This window comes from Myotis myotis, unplaced genomic scaffold (genome assembly GCF_014108235.1).
Source record: "Myotis myotis isolate mMyoMyo1 unplaced genomic scaffold, mMyoMyo1.p scaffold_m19_p_2, whole genome shotgun sequence".
Lineage (NCBI taxonomy): Eukaryota > Metazoa > Chordata > Mammalia > Chiroptera > Vespertilionidae > Myotis > Myotis myotis.
Genome location: NW_023416324.1, coordinates 85,308,636 through 85,325,448, shown reverse-complemented (window position 1 = coordinate 85,325,448; position 16,813 = coordinate 85,308,636). Strand labels below are relative to the sequence as shown.

Below are 16,813 nucleotides of genomic sequence, written 5' to 3'. Positions count from 1 at the left end.
AAAGTTTAAAAATGTAAAGAAAAGACACTAGTTAATCATATTAATTTTAATATCTTTTAAGAGTTTAAACAGTCTCAGCAAAATAATTTTTTAGCTTTGAGACAGTAATTAAAACTGTACAAATATATATAACCATTACCACCAACATAAATTATTCTTTAGATTTTAATATTTTTCAACAAGGAGAGCTGAGTCTTCTGTATAAAAATACCGTATTATTACTATAATGTGCCTTTGGATAATGTTCACAAGATGATATAGATTATGTTAACATTTACTACAAAGTCATAAAATTATTAGCAGTTGATAACATGACTCTTTTAAAAGAATATACAGTACTAATATCCAGTCCATAAAATGGCAGGTTTAAATAAAGTTGTCATAAGTTCAAAATGTCTATTTTAAAAACCAATTTAGAAATAAAACTAAGACAAAAAATGGACTAAGTGAAATCACTGCTATAGCAGCAGCTGAATGCATTTGCTCTGAGTTAGTGCTGAGTCAATGATCAGCAGTGAGTTTTCTTTGGGGAACCAGCTGACATCCTATCACCCTTATGTCCAATAGGAACACAGAAACAAACATATTTTGAAAGTCTGATGAACACACATCACAGTTTTACGAACTTTCTTGACGTGAACATGGGAGAACCTTGACTTGGTTCATTTGGGAGTCATCAAGCCATTGGGTTTGATAGTTACTACGAATTCATAGCAATTGTATTGGTCAAAATTAAACAATAGGCTCTTTTCCCACTAAAATCAGATGGCATAATTTTGAAATCTCTATGTTAAAGATAAATTTATTTCTAAGAAATACATGCTGCTCAAGATTGGCATTATCATTGCTTCTGTAATTTCAAAGTAGACAAACAAATGATAAGTTACATGTTCCTGCCATTGTTGAAGAGGTGGAGTAGAGCCTTGGCCAAGTAAGAACTATAAGTGACAGCCCACAACACTACCTGATTGCTATAAAAAACAAAAACACAAAAACCTCTGAGGCCAAAGGATGAAATATTAAGTAGTTTAGGCAAATGGACAACACACGAAAACTAAACACTTCTGGATGCATTTTTAAAAAAGCTTCTCGTACTTAGTATCTATTAATTTGTATATCAAGTACTTGATACTTTGGCAAATAGTTTATTCAATACTTTGTAAAGTCCTACCCATATATCAGTCCTACCCATATATGGGCAACAAAGCCAAGAAAATGCATTTCATTTTTAGGAAAGAAAATAGGAGATGAATTTTGCTCTTCAAAGTACCACTATTACATAGTTCTTCCAGAAGTCAGTAGAAGTAGACATCTGTAGACACTTCCCAGGGTCAGAGGACTCTGGGGCAGTGCTATGGGGCTTCACAGCAGGCTCCTACCGGTGGCCTCCGTACTTGGCCACCCAGTCTGTCCTCCCATGCACTGAGGGAACTGGCTGTGCACGGTTCACAATATTGATGTTCTTGGCTGTAGGATTGTAAGTAGGTCCTGAAAATTGCCCCCGACCAGTTGTGTTCCAGGTATATTCTGAAAGAAATCAGAATCAGAAATTAGAATGTTTTATTTGATAATTAAATTCAAAATAAAGCAATCATCCTCTCATTTTGTGGGGAAATTTTGAATTTATCTTTTTAAAAAATATATATTTTTATTGATTTCAGAGAGGAAGGGAGAGGGAGAGAGAGATGGAAACACCAATGATGAGAGAGAATCATTGATCGGCTGCCTCCTGCATGCCCCCTACTGGGGATCGAGCCCACAACCCAGGCATGTACCCTTGACCGGAATCAAACCCACGACCTTTCAGGCGGCAGGTCGATGCTCTATCCACTGAGCCAAGCCAGCTATGGCTGAATTTATTGTTAAAAGATTAATTTGGTGGTCTCTAAGGGTTTTTTTAAATATTAAAACTAGAAATTCTAGTGTAGTATTTTGTTGACACCAGTTGGAATTTTCAGTAGCTTCAGAGCTATTTCTCCTGGTTTACAGTTCTGATACTGCTGCTCTTTCTGACTTGAGATGCGACTGCCCATCACGTTTAGATAGGGAACACCCAACTAAGATGACCAAGTTCAAGTTCAATGAGCAGTATGCATAGTGTTAGTGGCTTCATAAAATTGCATTGTGGTAACATCTAAGAAATCTTCAAACACAGTATGACAGAAAATGTATTCAGAATTGTAAATCCTGTAAAGTACTGGCTTTGTGCAGCTAAAGTAGATTTCTTTTTAAACATTAAAATGTGGTTTTTAGAGTCAAACTTAATTTTTTATTGGCAAAAGGATGGATGATAACAGAATCCCTCTAGAAGGTGAGCCATTCCTAGGATTCCAAACCTTTCATCACAAGGTTTGTTATACATTTGGCTGAGTGAAATTTTATATTGTTGAATATTTGTTATCTGAACAATTTGTTAAAATTGCTTGAATATCTCAAATGACAAAGCAGTAAGTCACTTTACAGCAGGGGTCCTCAAACTTTTTAAACAGGGGGCCAGTTCACTGTCCCTCAGACCGTTGGAGGGCTGGACTATAGTTTAAAAAAAACTATGAACAAATTCCTATGCGCACTGCACATATCTTATTTTGAAGTAAAAAAACAAAACAGGAACAAATACAATATTTGTATTTGCATGTGGCCCGCGGGCCGTAGTTTGAGGACCCCTGCTTTACAGAAACTTCAGTATCTTCAGTCCCTCCTTCACCCCCTCACTTCAAACTGCAAGCTAGGTAGGTGTCAGGTATTCTCTCTAAGGAGGGTTGTTTGATCTTTCCATTTGGGATTTAAATATCTTTTCACACTGTGTGGCTGCTGTCATTTTGGATTAAACTCTGAGTTAATTTTGAAGAGAGTCTGACCATTTTGTATACCTAACATAAATAGGTATGCTCTACCTGTGTGGTGTCTCTGGTTTTTCTTCATTTCACTGTAACACTGGGAATGTAGGAGGAACTTATGGGAGCATGTGGGTCCTGATGTGCTGCTAACAGTTTAAAGGGAACAAAACATTAAGTGAGGAACCACCCTGGTGACAATCACTGTCTGTTGTGTAGACTGGTTGGGACAGAGAGTCCAAGAGCCCTCCCCTTGGTGGTTGGACAGATCATTTCATCCTACTCTTAACTCGTTTTTAAAATCCTCACAGGCGAAGCCAATAAAAGCGACCTCACAAAGGCAGGGACAAGGTATCTAGAAGGCAGTTAAATACATCCTGGTGTCCGGGCCAGCCCTTTAGTTCGGACCCCTAACACAGATGAGCATCAGTCTGTTCATTCAGCGAGCTGGTACCCCCAGCAGAGAGAGCGAGTTGAGGGGATGGGAGTGGAGGGAGGAGGGAAAGAGAGGCCATGAGCCCAGGTGATTCAGAGAAGGGGAATGGGGACCCATTCTTAAGTTAACATTGGTGGGAAGTCAGGGGTTGGGGAGTGAAAATTGGACAAGCTTTTTCCCAGGTCCTGACAGCCAAAGTTGGGTCCTCAATGCATTTGAAGGAAACTGTGTCCAGGCGGAGATTTGTAAAACCTTCAAAAAAGGAATCATTTTGCCAAGAAGGCAAATGCTGACATTTAGGATTCCTTTCTGAGAAGTAATAGTTTTAGGACTCAAGTACCTTTGGTCAAGAACTAGTCACCGACAAAGGAGGCCAGATCACACGACAGGGCAAGAAATGTTTCTTGTGCCTTAGCTGGACCACGCTCTGCGTGGCACCCCTCCCAGCAGGGGCACTGTCAGTCCCCTAATCCTTGCTGTGCATTTACTTTAAAAACTGCAGGTGTCCTATTAAGGGCATTTCACTTCCTGTACACAATGTCTGCTGAAGGAAAAGGTGGCTGCCTCTAGTCAAGGATTTAACCAGTGCCACTACTATATAACTTTTAGCAAGATTAAAAAAAACCTCTAAAATGGCGATCATACAGGGTAGGGGAAAGTAGGTTTACAGTTGTTTGTATGGAAAATAATACAAGAATAAATAATATAAGAATAAATTCTGTGCTTTTTGTACTCATGACTATAAACCTACTTTTGCCCCACCCTGTAGTAACTTCTGTAACGGAGTCATTGGGAGGGTTAAATGAGTTGATGTATATAGAGCTCTTAGAACAGGGCCCTACAGGGCGGCTCTATATGAAAGAAGTCACCCCTCAAGTCTGTGTTACTGTCAAGGCAGGGGGTGAGGAGGTTTTAGCAGGATTTGTGATGAGAGATTACATGGGAGGAAGAAAGAAATTTGACTTTTTTTCCTCTCAAAATTTGAGAGTAAGGAAGAGAAACAGCAGAAAAGGAGACTAAGAGAGGAGGGAAATAGTTGAGTAAACATGGTAATGACCTGTTTGTTTTCCCGGGGAAACTGTGACACAGGTGGGAGGGCTGGAGGACACAGCTTACAGAACAGTGTTTCCTAAGGATCTGCACTGACCACTTGAGAATGATTAGTATTTACTTCTTTTTGTCCCTTTCCTCCTATCACCACCTGTAGGAAAATCTGATAAGCAGAGTAAATGAAGAGATGAAAAGTTACGAGGAAGCATTTACTTTAAAAATGAAAACAGGAATATGCATGCTAATCTGACAGAATAATTCATAAAAAGCTCTTCAATATCTTATAAAGTATGTTTAAAAAGACCCATTTTCACCCTCTAAAAGCAGGTACTCAGGTAACAAAATTGAAACATTATGACTTTTTGCTTTTACATTAAAAATTGCTACTGCCTGGCCAGTGTTGCTCAGTGGTTGAGCATTGACCTGTGAACCAGGAGGTCATGGTTCGATTCCTGGTCAGGGTACATGCCCAGGTTTCGGGCTCAATTCCCAGTAGGTGGCATGCAAAAGGCAGCAGAATAATAATTCTCTCATTAATATGCTTCTTTCTTTCCTCTCTGAAATCAATAAAAATATCCTTAAAAAAATTTGCTACTAAGCCATGGCTAATAGGTTGGCTTAAAAATTTGAGGCTTCATAAAAATTATTGCTTTATATAAGATGTTTACATATTTTGTTTCAGCAGAGAGGTAATGAGGCAGTTCTTTCCACAGCTAAGGTAACCGAGTACTGTTTAAGCAGCTGTGATAAGAAATAAAAAATTACAAAAGTTCAATGCTTTTTACAATTTTAGCTCCAATAGTGTAAACTTTTAAGATTGGCAACTCCTACTGGAGTTTTCATGTAAGATCCTGGTTAGGATAGGATGTGAGAATACTTTTGGAGTCAACTTTTAAACTAAACTACAACTAGTATCTTACCAAACTTCTGATTATCCACCTGAGTGTTTATTTTAGGTGCTTTAAATCGGATATCTACTTTAGATGACCATAATTTAGAGAACATTCCTAGTCAAATCTGGTCAGCGCAGTACAAAATCATCACCCCAATTTCATGAGCGATCCCTGACTGTGGCTGTCACATGCCACACCACCGCAGAGCGGGCGGCCTGGCAAGTCATACACCGCAGGCTGGAGGGACACACCCTCTCGCCACCCGCAAAGCGAAAGCCACTGAAAGCTCTGCCACAGTTCAGTTCCGTGCTCCAAATGGGACCACAGAGGAGGCCTGTGAACGGATACGTAACAGACGCTCGGCATTCATTAAGCTTCCACGCTGCCTGGCCCTGGGCGGGCGGCTCTGAAAAATGCATCTTCTCACGTCTCATGATGCAGCACAGCACACTCTTTGGAATCAGACAGTTTCTATCCGGCTCCACCAGTTACAAGCTGTGTGACCTCAGGTGAATTACTTAATGTCAATTCCCTGGTCTGTGAAAGATCTGCCACCAGGTCCTTATGAGGGCTGCCTGGTACAGTCTGTGCATCTGGCTGAGTAACCACTTAATTAGAGGGAGCTCTTATGTACTGGACGCTCAAACCACAGCTTTGGGAGAAAAACAGGACATTTTGCCAAGAACAATTAAAACTGTTGTTAATAAGGTGAGACCAGACTAAACGTCTTCACTTGGGAAAAGTGACGGCGGGAACATTGAAAAGCTCGTGTCTGAGCATAACCCTCACACACACACCTGAAGCCGTTCTTACCTGGAGCCGCTGTGCTGAGAGGCGCTAAGTGTATCCTCTGGCCAGCTGACCCCACTTCTTTCTTGAGAAAGGAAGGAACGTATCCTGACTGACCATAAGTAGCGTAACTTCCAGGATTTCCTAGTGATGTGTCATAAAGTTTCACTGTCAGAAGGTGAATATTTTACAGCACCAGAGAGAGTAACTTTGAATACTACCCCTACTAATTCTACAGTCTATCTTTGAGCATCTGCTAGATTCCAGGCACAGCTCTATGGTTTAACATATTCCTATTCAGTCCATATAACAACCCTCTTAGATGCATATTATCCACACCCGCGGCTCTTAGACTTCGCCGAAGTTCTCGCAGCTGACAAGTGACCAAGCTAAAATCTTTTTTTTTTTTTTAATATATTTTATTGATTTTTTTTACAGAGAGGAAGGGAGAGAGATAGAGAGTTAGAAACATCGATGAGAGAGAATCATCGATCAGCTGCCTCCTGCACATCTCCTACTGGGGATGTGCCCGCAACCCAGGTACATGCCCTTGACCGGAATCGAACCTGGGACCTCTCAGTCCGCAGGCTGACGCTCTATCCACTGAGCCAAACCGGTTTCGGCTCAAGCTAAAATCTTAACCAGAGGCTGAGTTCCCCTGAACATACCAGGTTTTTAGGCTCCAGTTTTTAACATGGGGATGTCTCCGGCCAGAAGCCCCCTCCCTGCGGTGCCCTGTGCTCCTCTTCATTTCGTAAAATCTCTGTGATAGTGAACTATTCTCAGGGTTGTTGTAGGGACTGAATGAGATGCATGCAAAACACTGAGCACAGAATCTGTGTTCAGCAAGTGTCAGCTGTCCTCCTCCTCATCATCATCACTATTAGTGAATGACCAATCGAGGGGCAGCACAGGGATGGGTTGAATGGGGAAAATCTAAGGCAGGAGACCAGTTAGGAAGGCACTGCTAGAACTGAAGGGGAGGTTATGAAGGTCTGAATTAACGCAGTCAGAGGGGACGGAGAGGCAACTGAGTGGGTGTATAGGGTGGAAGGGGAAGAGAGAAATATAAATGTCTGACATGTCGGTGACTAAGGCCAACAATATGAAGAGAATCAGGTGTTAGGGAAGATACGGGGCCTGTGGGGTATTCAAGTCACAGAGATGGAGCAGGTGGGAGGTTTGGAGTGACCAGGTAAGGCGGTCCTGGGGCTGTGGGCCTGGAAGAGTCAGAAGGATTGCAAGACGAGCCAAGACCCAGGGTAGAACCCCAGGGAGCACCAGCATTGGGGAAGGAAGGGACCCGGTGGAGGAGAGAGAATAAAAAGGTAGATGGTAGGAAGAGCAGGTTCTAAAAATTCAAGAGAACACAGCGTGTGAAGACAGGAGTTACAGACGAGGTGCAGAGGTCTGGAGGGGCAGCACTGCCCAGTGGATCTGGCCACCAGGATAATGGCAGGACCTAGCGGGAGCTGCTGCAGAAGCCTGAGGGTAAAAACTCCAGGGAGCTGAGCAACCTGGGAATATGAGGAAAAATGAACACAGCTGCTCTTTTAAGGAGCATAGCCGTGCAGGAGAGGAGACCTGGCAGAGGAGAGGTGAGACGGCGCTCACAGCTTTGGGGGCTTCAGAGACCTGTTCATGTGGTACTACCACGGGAGCACGCTTTACATGGTGTGATCTGTTCACCGGTCTGGACTCCGACCTTCCGTGTCCCTGATGTCTGCCACGGGGCAGTGCACAGTAGGCTCGCAATAAGTGTTTGCTCTTGAACCAACAAATGTCAAAAAACAATGCTACTTCTCAGACCCTAAAGGATTTTACACAGTAAAATCAGTTGATACAATTTTTAACAATACTGAATTTGGCATAAGCACCGCAGTCTTATTGGACCCTTCTTTTCTCTCCAGTACTCATTTTAAATCACTTCAAAAGGCTTTTTGAAAGGAAGTTCAAGGCAGTGGTCACATTTAGTAGCAACTTCAGAACATCTCTCTTGCTCTTATCCTCATCACCAGAGCAAACACTTATTAAACACTGTTTGACAAAAATCCTAGGAATGGCTATATAATAACACATGGGTAAATACTATTTCCTCCATTTTATAGACGGGGAAACTGATTTAGGGACCCTACGTAACCCGTCCAAAATGGCAAGGCTGGTAACAGAATGGGGGGTGTCGGACTCTAAAAGCCACACACTGAACGTCCTACAAGGCTTCTGCCTATTGGAGGAAGAAGTTGCTCAGGAAAAATGTGTAGAAAATGACCTAAAGAGAAGTCTTCTTAAATTATTTTGGCTTATCACGTGAAGTACCTTTTGAGCTGCCAATTTTCAGGTTGGAGCCAACCGTCAGCACTGTTTAAAGCAGCAACACCGACTCTACAAAATGCACCATCTCTATTAACCTGGGCAACCTTTTCTTTTTAATGATTGTTAATGCTTAAGAAATAAGTTTCAAAACTTTAAAAAATGCAGGAATATCTATTACAAAGTTAGAGAACATCTTTTTCAGTAGACTTACTTAATTTGTATAAATTGTCATAATTTAAGAAGACAAGCATAGAGCTTCAGAGCCCCAACTACTGCAGAGGTGTGTTCCTGATGTGGAATGTGCCCCTTCTCCACCTGCTCTGGCTCCGAGAACAGGAGATCTTGCCCTTCACAGTGGCCTTTTATGACAAGATTTGGGGTAAATGTTGAGAAGGAAATTGAACAAGAGGTTCAAAGAACAAGTTGCACTCATCTATAATGCCCAGAATTTACCTTGTGGGTCCTCTAATTTCTCAGGAAAACTTTCATTGCATGATAGTTTTTCAATTGGTTTAATTATGCTTTCTTCTACAGAGAAGGCAGATGGAAAGAAAGAATAATAAGGAAAATGTTTTAAGAAAAGTAGAGAAAAATGGATTAGATGATTAATGAAAAGATCCATAAAGAACCCTTACTATGAAAAAATCTCATGTGTTATCACAGCTTTCATTTGATGGCAAAGTTGCAGTGCTGTCATTTGCACTGATTTGTATTTAAGTGGTTGGTTCAATAAACAGTATTTTTTTTAAACTGAGAAAAAAAGAAGTAAATTACAGTGCTGCAATGTTGACACCTGAGCACATATTAAATGGGTAACCGGAATCTTCAAAGTGTCTGGAAAATTTTAAAATGCCCAAAGTGAGCTGATGTCGTATCAGAACTACTGAATTGCTACACAGTGATTCCCAAACTTTTTGATCCAGAACCACCTACTTTTTAAAAAAAGAATTCTTTACTTCTTCACACACTTTAGGTTGATATCTAAAATTTTTCACCCTAAGTTTTAGTTTCAAAAGATGTAATTTATGGCATATTATAATTATATAGACATTTAAAAATAAAACTATTACATCTCTTTAAATATAACCAAAGGAGTCTAAATATCATAGTGATTTTTATGCCTACCAATACTGACTTAAGAAACATATGAACAGGTTTTATTTCTAAAAGTTAGAAATTTCACAATAATCCCTTTTTTCTCTAGAGTTTTACTTTCATTCATAACTCCCAAATTTTACCCAAATAATTATTTTAGGCTTAAGAGTCTTTAAGTTGTAAATTGAAATCTTTAAAAATTTGCTTGTAACCATAAGCATATTAAAATACTTTTTTCTGTACTAAGTTAGTTTTAATGCTTTACTGTATATAATTAATCAAAAAGACGAATATCTAAATTTTGATTACTATACATGAAAAGTAACTTTGGGGGAAATTAATCTATTAACTTCCCCCCAAATTAAAAGAGAAATATGGGACTTTTTCAAGTCTTCATGTATCCACAAATGAATACTACTTATTGCTAAAATCAGACAGCATTCAATATCAATTCTATTGGTTTTTTAATTTTATTTTGTGGGATGGAAGTCCTAAAAAACCATGTTATTGTAAACCAATAGTTGAGAACGGAAGGTGTTTTGTTACAGCTTTATCACTGTAGTCTTTGAATTTATTAAAGTTATAGACCAACAGTCATACTGTGATCTCATAAAAAGTGATTTTTACTTATCTGTTAGCTAGTGACTCATTTAGGTTCTCCTTCAATTTTTTGAAAGTTAAGCACTGGAAACACTTGACTTAACAAGGCTTTGTTCCCCAATCATGTTCTCAATACTGACACCAATACATCAAACTATCCCTCCTTTCATAGCCACCCCAGATATTTTTACACTTTGGGGAAATAGGAAACACACCATAGTAGACAGTGAGAAGTCTTCTTTTCTTTTGTAAAGTAGGAGAACAGAAACACTTGCTCAGGCAGATTCATTTTAGGAAAGAATCCATATGGAAGTTGAGATCTGGAAAAGGATTCCCTTAAAACTATCTGTGCTCAAGCACCAGGTGGAAACCCTTTGTGTTCCCCCAAGGGTATCTCGGTTGGAAGGAGGCGGCTGCAATATATTTAAAAGTAAAAATCTGCAGAAGAAAAACAATGAAAATTTATACTTTAAATGTATTCTTGCTTTACCTGCGTTACTCCTTTTGAAAGCAAGTTCTGCCCCAATGGGTCCCAATGACTTAGGAAATAATTGATTACTCCAAGTGTATGGATTTATATCCTTTCCACTGGCTATCAAGGACACGTTCTTAGGATTTACACCTTAGAAGAACAAAATAGTCATTTCAAAGTTTAGAGTGTGATCATAAACTTGAAGGAAAAATACATTATACATACAAACAAAGATTAGAAAAAACTTGGGGGAAGAGAATAGAAATAACTTTTGTTTACAGTATAGCAAATACTTGCTTTTTTCTGAATCTTAACGTGATCCTAAACCCTAATAAGCACAATCCCCTGAAATCCTCACAGTGTGTTTCATAAACATAAGGTATTTTCTCAAACAAAATAATTAAACGTTGGATATTTTTTTACTAAAATGACTGGTAAAAGTTACAGTGGTACAAAAATTTTCTTCAAAAAGATATTTCCCAGTCATCACTTATTGTGTGTGCTCTGTGCCAGACCTTTGAGGACCACTGTGTGGCTGGGAAAACAGACATGTGGCCAAGAACGCCGGGAGCCTGGAAGTTCAGAGTAGAGGTGTAAAGATCTGTCTGTGAAGCTTGCTTGTATATTAGGATAAAATCTAAACAGTTAAACTATTTCTGATTTTCTGAAATCTGAAATGTGGAGTCAACCTTAGGCTTTGGTACCAGTGATCAAAAGATGTTATTTTAACCCACTTTTAAGAGATTGAAATCGTCTTGACTTGCTCTCTTTTTATTGACAATTAAATTGGACAATTAAGTAGGAGGCACTGAGACATCACACAGTCTAAGGCTCTGGGTCACACCTGTGGCGTGTCCTTTAGCTAGCTGCTAGCACAATAGAAATCCTCACTGAGGACTGCCAGTCCTGCAGGAAGTTAGCAACTGTCTCCAGGCAGTCTGAGCTTTTGCTTTTCACAAAGGGAATTCCTCAGCAGGGTTTCACATTTGTGAGATATATAATTGCAGCCTTGTTTTGAAGCCAGAAACAAGCCTGCTTTTCTGTACCCAGCTTCCAGATGACCTATCATCCGTTTTCTAAGGAAAACACTCCATCAGGTAAATAATTTCCCTTTCTTATAAGATGTAGCTCCTTACGGATTTTGATTTCTAACAGAACACCTACAAATAGAACTACAGTAGGCTATATTACCTGACAATAAAGAAAATACACTAGGTAGCAATTACTCATTAAAAACATTTTTACAATAAAAAATCTTTATTCAAAAACAAAGTGCAAACCCTTTCTAAACCTTTTCCTGTTTCATTCTTTTCTCTCCTCAATTACTGACTACAAGAGTGGATTCTTATTGGATTCCTAGAACTGAAATTTATATTGTTACCTAAAAGGTAAACAGAAAAAATACGTCACACATCAATCTCTTGCTACCAGGCTAGTCTCAACCTCTTCTCTCATCTTCCTTACCCCTCCCAAACAAGCTTCTGGGAAGTGAAGACTCCCTTCTGGAGGCTGAGGTGTGGAAAGCAAACCTTCCTTAGATGAACCAAGTGGTCTGCTTATTACATTCAGAAAGTTGTAAATGATGATGCCCATGACAGCACAAAAGAAAAAGACCATCTCTTCCTCCTGCTGGACTAAAGATTATCTGTATAGATCATCAGTGATTTAAAAATTGATGCCCTTTGGACTTAATTTAATTTTAAACCTTTTAAAGTGGATTTTGAAAAGAAAATCCTACAACATAAACTCCCCACCATCTAGATCTTTCTCCTAAGCTCCAGATTAATACACCCAATTGTCTACTAGATACATCAACTCAGATGTTTAACAGGCATCCCAACCTTAACTCCTGATTCTCTACTTCCACACTCCGGTCCTCTTTTAAGCTTCCCTTTCTCAGTTAAAATCACCACCATCAGTTGCCAAGTCAAAAACCCAGAAGCCAACACTAACTCCTTCCATTCTTTACCATTAACCATCTAATCTATCAGCAAATCTATCAGTTTCACTACTGAAATACATCTAGATTTTACGCAGTTCTCTATCTGCTTTTACAATTATGGAACACACCATTATCCTCGCTATCTAGACATATACAATAGCGTCTTGACCAACCTCCTTGCCTGTCCTGAGCCTCTAGCACAGTGGTTCCCAACCTTTTTTGGCCATGCCCCACCTAAGCATCTCTAAAGACCTGATGCCCTCTCGGTGACATATAATTCTTATTATTCAAAAAGTGAACTCCCATTCACGTGGAGGAAGCCGAAACCATTAACTTGGTCTAAACAAATTTCCAAAAACATGAAAGAGAAGAATAAAAGAACAAAAGGACAGTTGAAGTACTGAGGAAAAAATCACTAAGAAATTGTTTAAAAAAATAATATGAAATGATATGAAAAAATAGCAAATAAAGTTCCAAAACATATAACAGAGAACTGAAATGCATAAATATGTCACAATATATATTTATATACTCTATATGAAGCCGCTAGAACAATGATGGCGAACCTATGACATGCGTGTCAGAGGTGACACGCGAACTCATTTTTTTGGTTGATTTTTCTTTGTTAAATGGCATTTAAATATATAAAATAAATATCAAAAATATACATCTTTGTTTTACTATGGTTGCAAATATCAAAAAATTTCTATATGTGACACGGCACCAGAGTTAAGTTAGGGTTTTTCAAAATGCTGACACGCCAAGCTCAAACGTTCGCCATCACTGCCCTAGAACCATAAGAATACAAAAAATTCACTGTTAATAACTTATTCTCAAATTGCCCCCCTTAAAAATCAAATTGCCCCCCTGTGGGAACCACTGCTCTATCATGTTCTACTCAGCAGCCCAAATGATCTTTCAAAAGCATAAATCAGATCATTAAGGAAACAGTATAAACATCCTACATTTTCTAAAAAGCTGTAATGAGGTGTAAGCATTGTTTTAATAACATGTAGCATTTCCTAAAGGCATAGCTTTGCTGGGGGAAGGGTGCTATTTTTTTGAGTCATATTCTTCATCTTGAGTTACGGCTGCCAGGCAGTTCTAGGACAGACTTCACAGAAGCAGGAGGCCCAGAAAAGCACTTGATAACAAGTACTGACATGGCTGAGGCAGCAAAGAGCATGTGATTGTATTATTTCACAGGTGCCCTTTCTAGAAAGATTCCAAGACACGTGAGCCTGACTTATCTATATTGTTAGCAGTAAACATTTTATTTTCTCTACTTACCTGGAAGGTACCTTGATTGTTTTAAGTAGTACTGTTTAGCTGTTGAAGCCGTTGTTAATTTGGAATCAGATTTTAGGGAAATAGCAGCAGGTACACTCTTGTTTTCCACTGCTGAGTGGTTGGAGCCTGAGGGTACTGACTCTGGAAGCCTTGGGAGTCAACATAAGGCAGCATTACAGAGGGAAGAGTGAGAAGATGACATTATTTCTCACCCACCCTTTGCAAACGTTTCAATACAGTCAAGGTGACCTCACAAATGGTGTCCATCAGAGTCTTTTTGCTGGTAGGAACACTAACTGACAACCTTTACCCCCAATAAATATGAGGCAGTGCATAGAATTATTTCTAATACTAGACATTACGTGACAGAAAGCTTTCTAACTGGGCACCAAATTGCCTGTGTATATGTTTCTTCTTTCCCTACCATTGCTATAGTTGTGGGTTTCTAATGTGGAAGACATGTGGAAAGGGAAGGCAATCATAGCCATGTCAACTGTCTACTAAAGTAGATAATGTATAAAGTAAGCTTTCTGGGACTCCGTTGGAGACTGACGCTGACTTGGCTGCCCTCTGAACTGCTGGCCACCCCAGCCCACTTTAGGAGAGCCCTAGACACAGGCAGGCCCCTCATTAGAAACAGTGCCACCCATTTCTGATGTCTTTCCCTTCCCCATAGTCCACTGTAGTTACACCAATTGCTGAAATTCTAGTAATTTTCAACATGGTTACTTTAAAAAGACTTTCCTCTCCTCCTCAAAGTGGTCTGCCTCAAAACAGAACTCTTAGAGCTTCCTGCAGCTCTCTCATTAGTGGCCCTTAATACACACTCTGTCTTGTGCTACAGTTACTTGAAGGTTTTATTTCTGCTGCTATACATTTGATAGACAGAAGACAGACTATATCATATTCATTCCTCTGCTTAATGCCAACTAGGTACTTCGTAAATGTCTACTGAGTATGAATACAAGTTTAAATATAAATTAGTGTAAATATCTTAAAAGAACATAATCATTAAGTAAAGGCTTTACACGTCAGTATTTGGTACTTTGCATTCTTTATGGGGAAGACCAGGTTGCCTGAGAAACTGAGCAGAGAATAGCAGAGTTCATCCAGCTCATCAAGTATTTGAGCTCCTGCCGAAACCGGTTTGGCTCAGTGGATAGAGCATCGGCCTGCGGACTGGAAGGTCCCAGGTTCGATTCCGGTCAAGGGCATGTACCTTGGTTGCGGGCACATCCCCAGTGGGAGATGTGCAGGAGGCAGCTGATGTTTCTCTCTCATCAATGTTTCTAACTCTCTATCTCTCTCCCTTCCTCTCTGTAAAAAATCAATAAAATATATTAAAAAAAAAAAAAAAAAAAAGAGGAAGTATTTGAGCTCCTGCTGCGTAGAGGTGGTGTGGTGCAGAAGAGACAGCTCTGGATTTGCATTAAGCCTCATCTGCCCCTGGGCAACCTATTTATTTATTTAAGATTTTTAAAAGTGATTTTTAGAGAGAGAGGAAGGGAAAGGGAGAAAGAGAGAGAAACATCAAGTGGCTGCCTTCTGTATGCCCCCTACTGGGGATCTAGCCAGCCACCCAGACATGTGCCCTGATGGGTAATTGAACTGGCAACCTTTCAGTGCGTAGGACGACACCCAACCGACGCAGTCACAATGGCTGGAGCCAACCTATTTAACCTCTCTGAGGCTCAGTGTCCTATTCTGTAGGTATTTTTAATGAAGTATAAAAATTATAAATAAAATTTAGGTAGGCACTTAATAAATAGTAGTATATTAATAATTATTATGTCTAAAGTATATAAGGCAATTTAAAGATACCAAAAAAAATGGAAGAAATACCTATATTAAAAAGTCATTGTTATAGAGTTTCTCTTTTTCTAAAGGATTCTAGAGAAAAGGAATATTTGATGTTGAAGAAATTTACTAACTGTCCCCTTGCCAGAATCAAGCACATAAACTACAAACTTGATCTTAACTCTGGGTTTTGATTCAAACATCTTCTACCTCTAAAAATAAAGGGATGGAAAAAAGTAGGTTTAAAGTTGTGAGTATGTGAAACAGTTTATTCTTGTTTTATTATTTAATTACTGTATTATTTATTATTCATATTATTAACCTACTTTTGCCCACCCCTGTATATGATAAAGTTCAGCTGAAATGAGTGACATAGGTTTAAAAAGAAAAGTTGTCTACATACTACACCAATGGTTTTCAAATTCTTTTGCTCCCAGTTGCAAAGAATTGTTTAAAAAGCAACTATGTAGCTCCCTGCACATGTTTAAGTTGAAGTCTATAATTTTCATCATAAATTAAATAATCTTATTTCTTTTTACTTATTAATAGCAGATAAAAAACAGTAAATATTCCATAAGATGGAATATTATGAGGATTTACTACTTCATAACCTTAAAAATGTCCCTCTCTCACAGTTGGCATTACACTTAAAATATATATATATATACACACACACATATATACATACTAGAGGCTCGTTGCATGAAATTCATGCACGGGGAGGGGGGGGGGCGGTCCCTAGCCTGGCCTGCACCCTCTCGCAATCTGGGACCGCTGGCTCCTAACCACTCGCCCACCTGCCTGCCTGATCGTCCCTAACCACTCTACCTGCCTGATTGCCCCTGCTTGCCTGCTTGCTTGCCTCATCGCCCCAAACTGCTTGCCTGCCTGCCTGCCTGATCATCCCTAACCACCTCTGCCTTGGCCCCTGCCGCCCCAGCTTCGTCTGGAAGGACGTCTGGAATGATGTGTGGAAGGTTGTTTGGTTGTCCGGTCTAATTAGCATATTATAAATTATGAGGATTGACCATAATTGGAGTATTTCATGGTATGACTTGATAAAATAAATTTTAACTACCCTATTACATAAAACACTCTGAATCTTTAAAAATTATGTATAATTTATATCCATAGGTTTTGAAAAATCAGATAGTTTGTTACCTAGTTTATTAACATTAGTAATAGAAAGAGAGGACAGGATAGGCCAGACATTATAAGCATGGTCATCTAGGCAGCTTCACCAGAAAGGTGCAACTTTATTTTCCTCAGAGAACCCACCATACCCCCGCCCCGGTCCATTCC

The 16,813-nt window shown here is 39.4% G+C and overlaps 1 protein-coding gene across 7 annotated transcripts in view; it reads right to left on the bottom strand.

The window, feature by feature from the left end:
- Positions 1 to 31: 31 nt before the first annotated feature.
- The window catches only part of MAK (male germ cell associated kinase), a 55,401-nt gene continuing 38,619 nt past the window's right edge, over positions 32 to 16,813 (bottom strand). For 3 of the 7 annotated variants that reach the window (XM_036351945.1, XM_036351946.1, XM_036351949.1), the window contains 4 exons: positions 13,715 to 13,863; positions 10,501 to 10,632; positions 6,027 to 6,146; positions 32 to 1,527 (listed from right to left, as the gene is read on the bottom strand). In XM_036351945.1, the coding sequence (XP_036207838.1) occupies positions 1,376 to 1,527; positions 6,027 to 6,146; positions 10,501 to 10,632; positions 13,715 to 13,863 (553 nt within the window). In that variant the 3' untranslated portion in view covers positions 32 to 1,375. Of the gene's footprint in view, positions 1,528 to 4,327; positions 4,484 to 6,026; positions 6,147 to 8,768; positions 8,844 to 10,500; positions 10,633 to 13,714; positions 13,864 to 16,813 lie in introns of all 7 variants that reach the window. The other 4 variants (XM_036351950.1, XR_004974334.1, XM_036351947.1 and 1 more) reach the window with 4 other exon arrangements.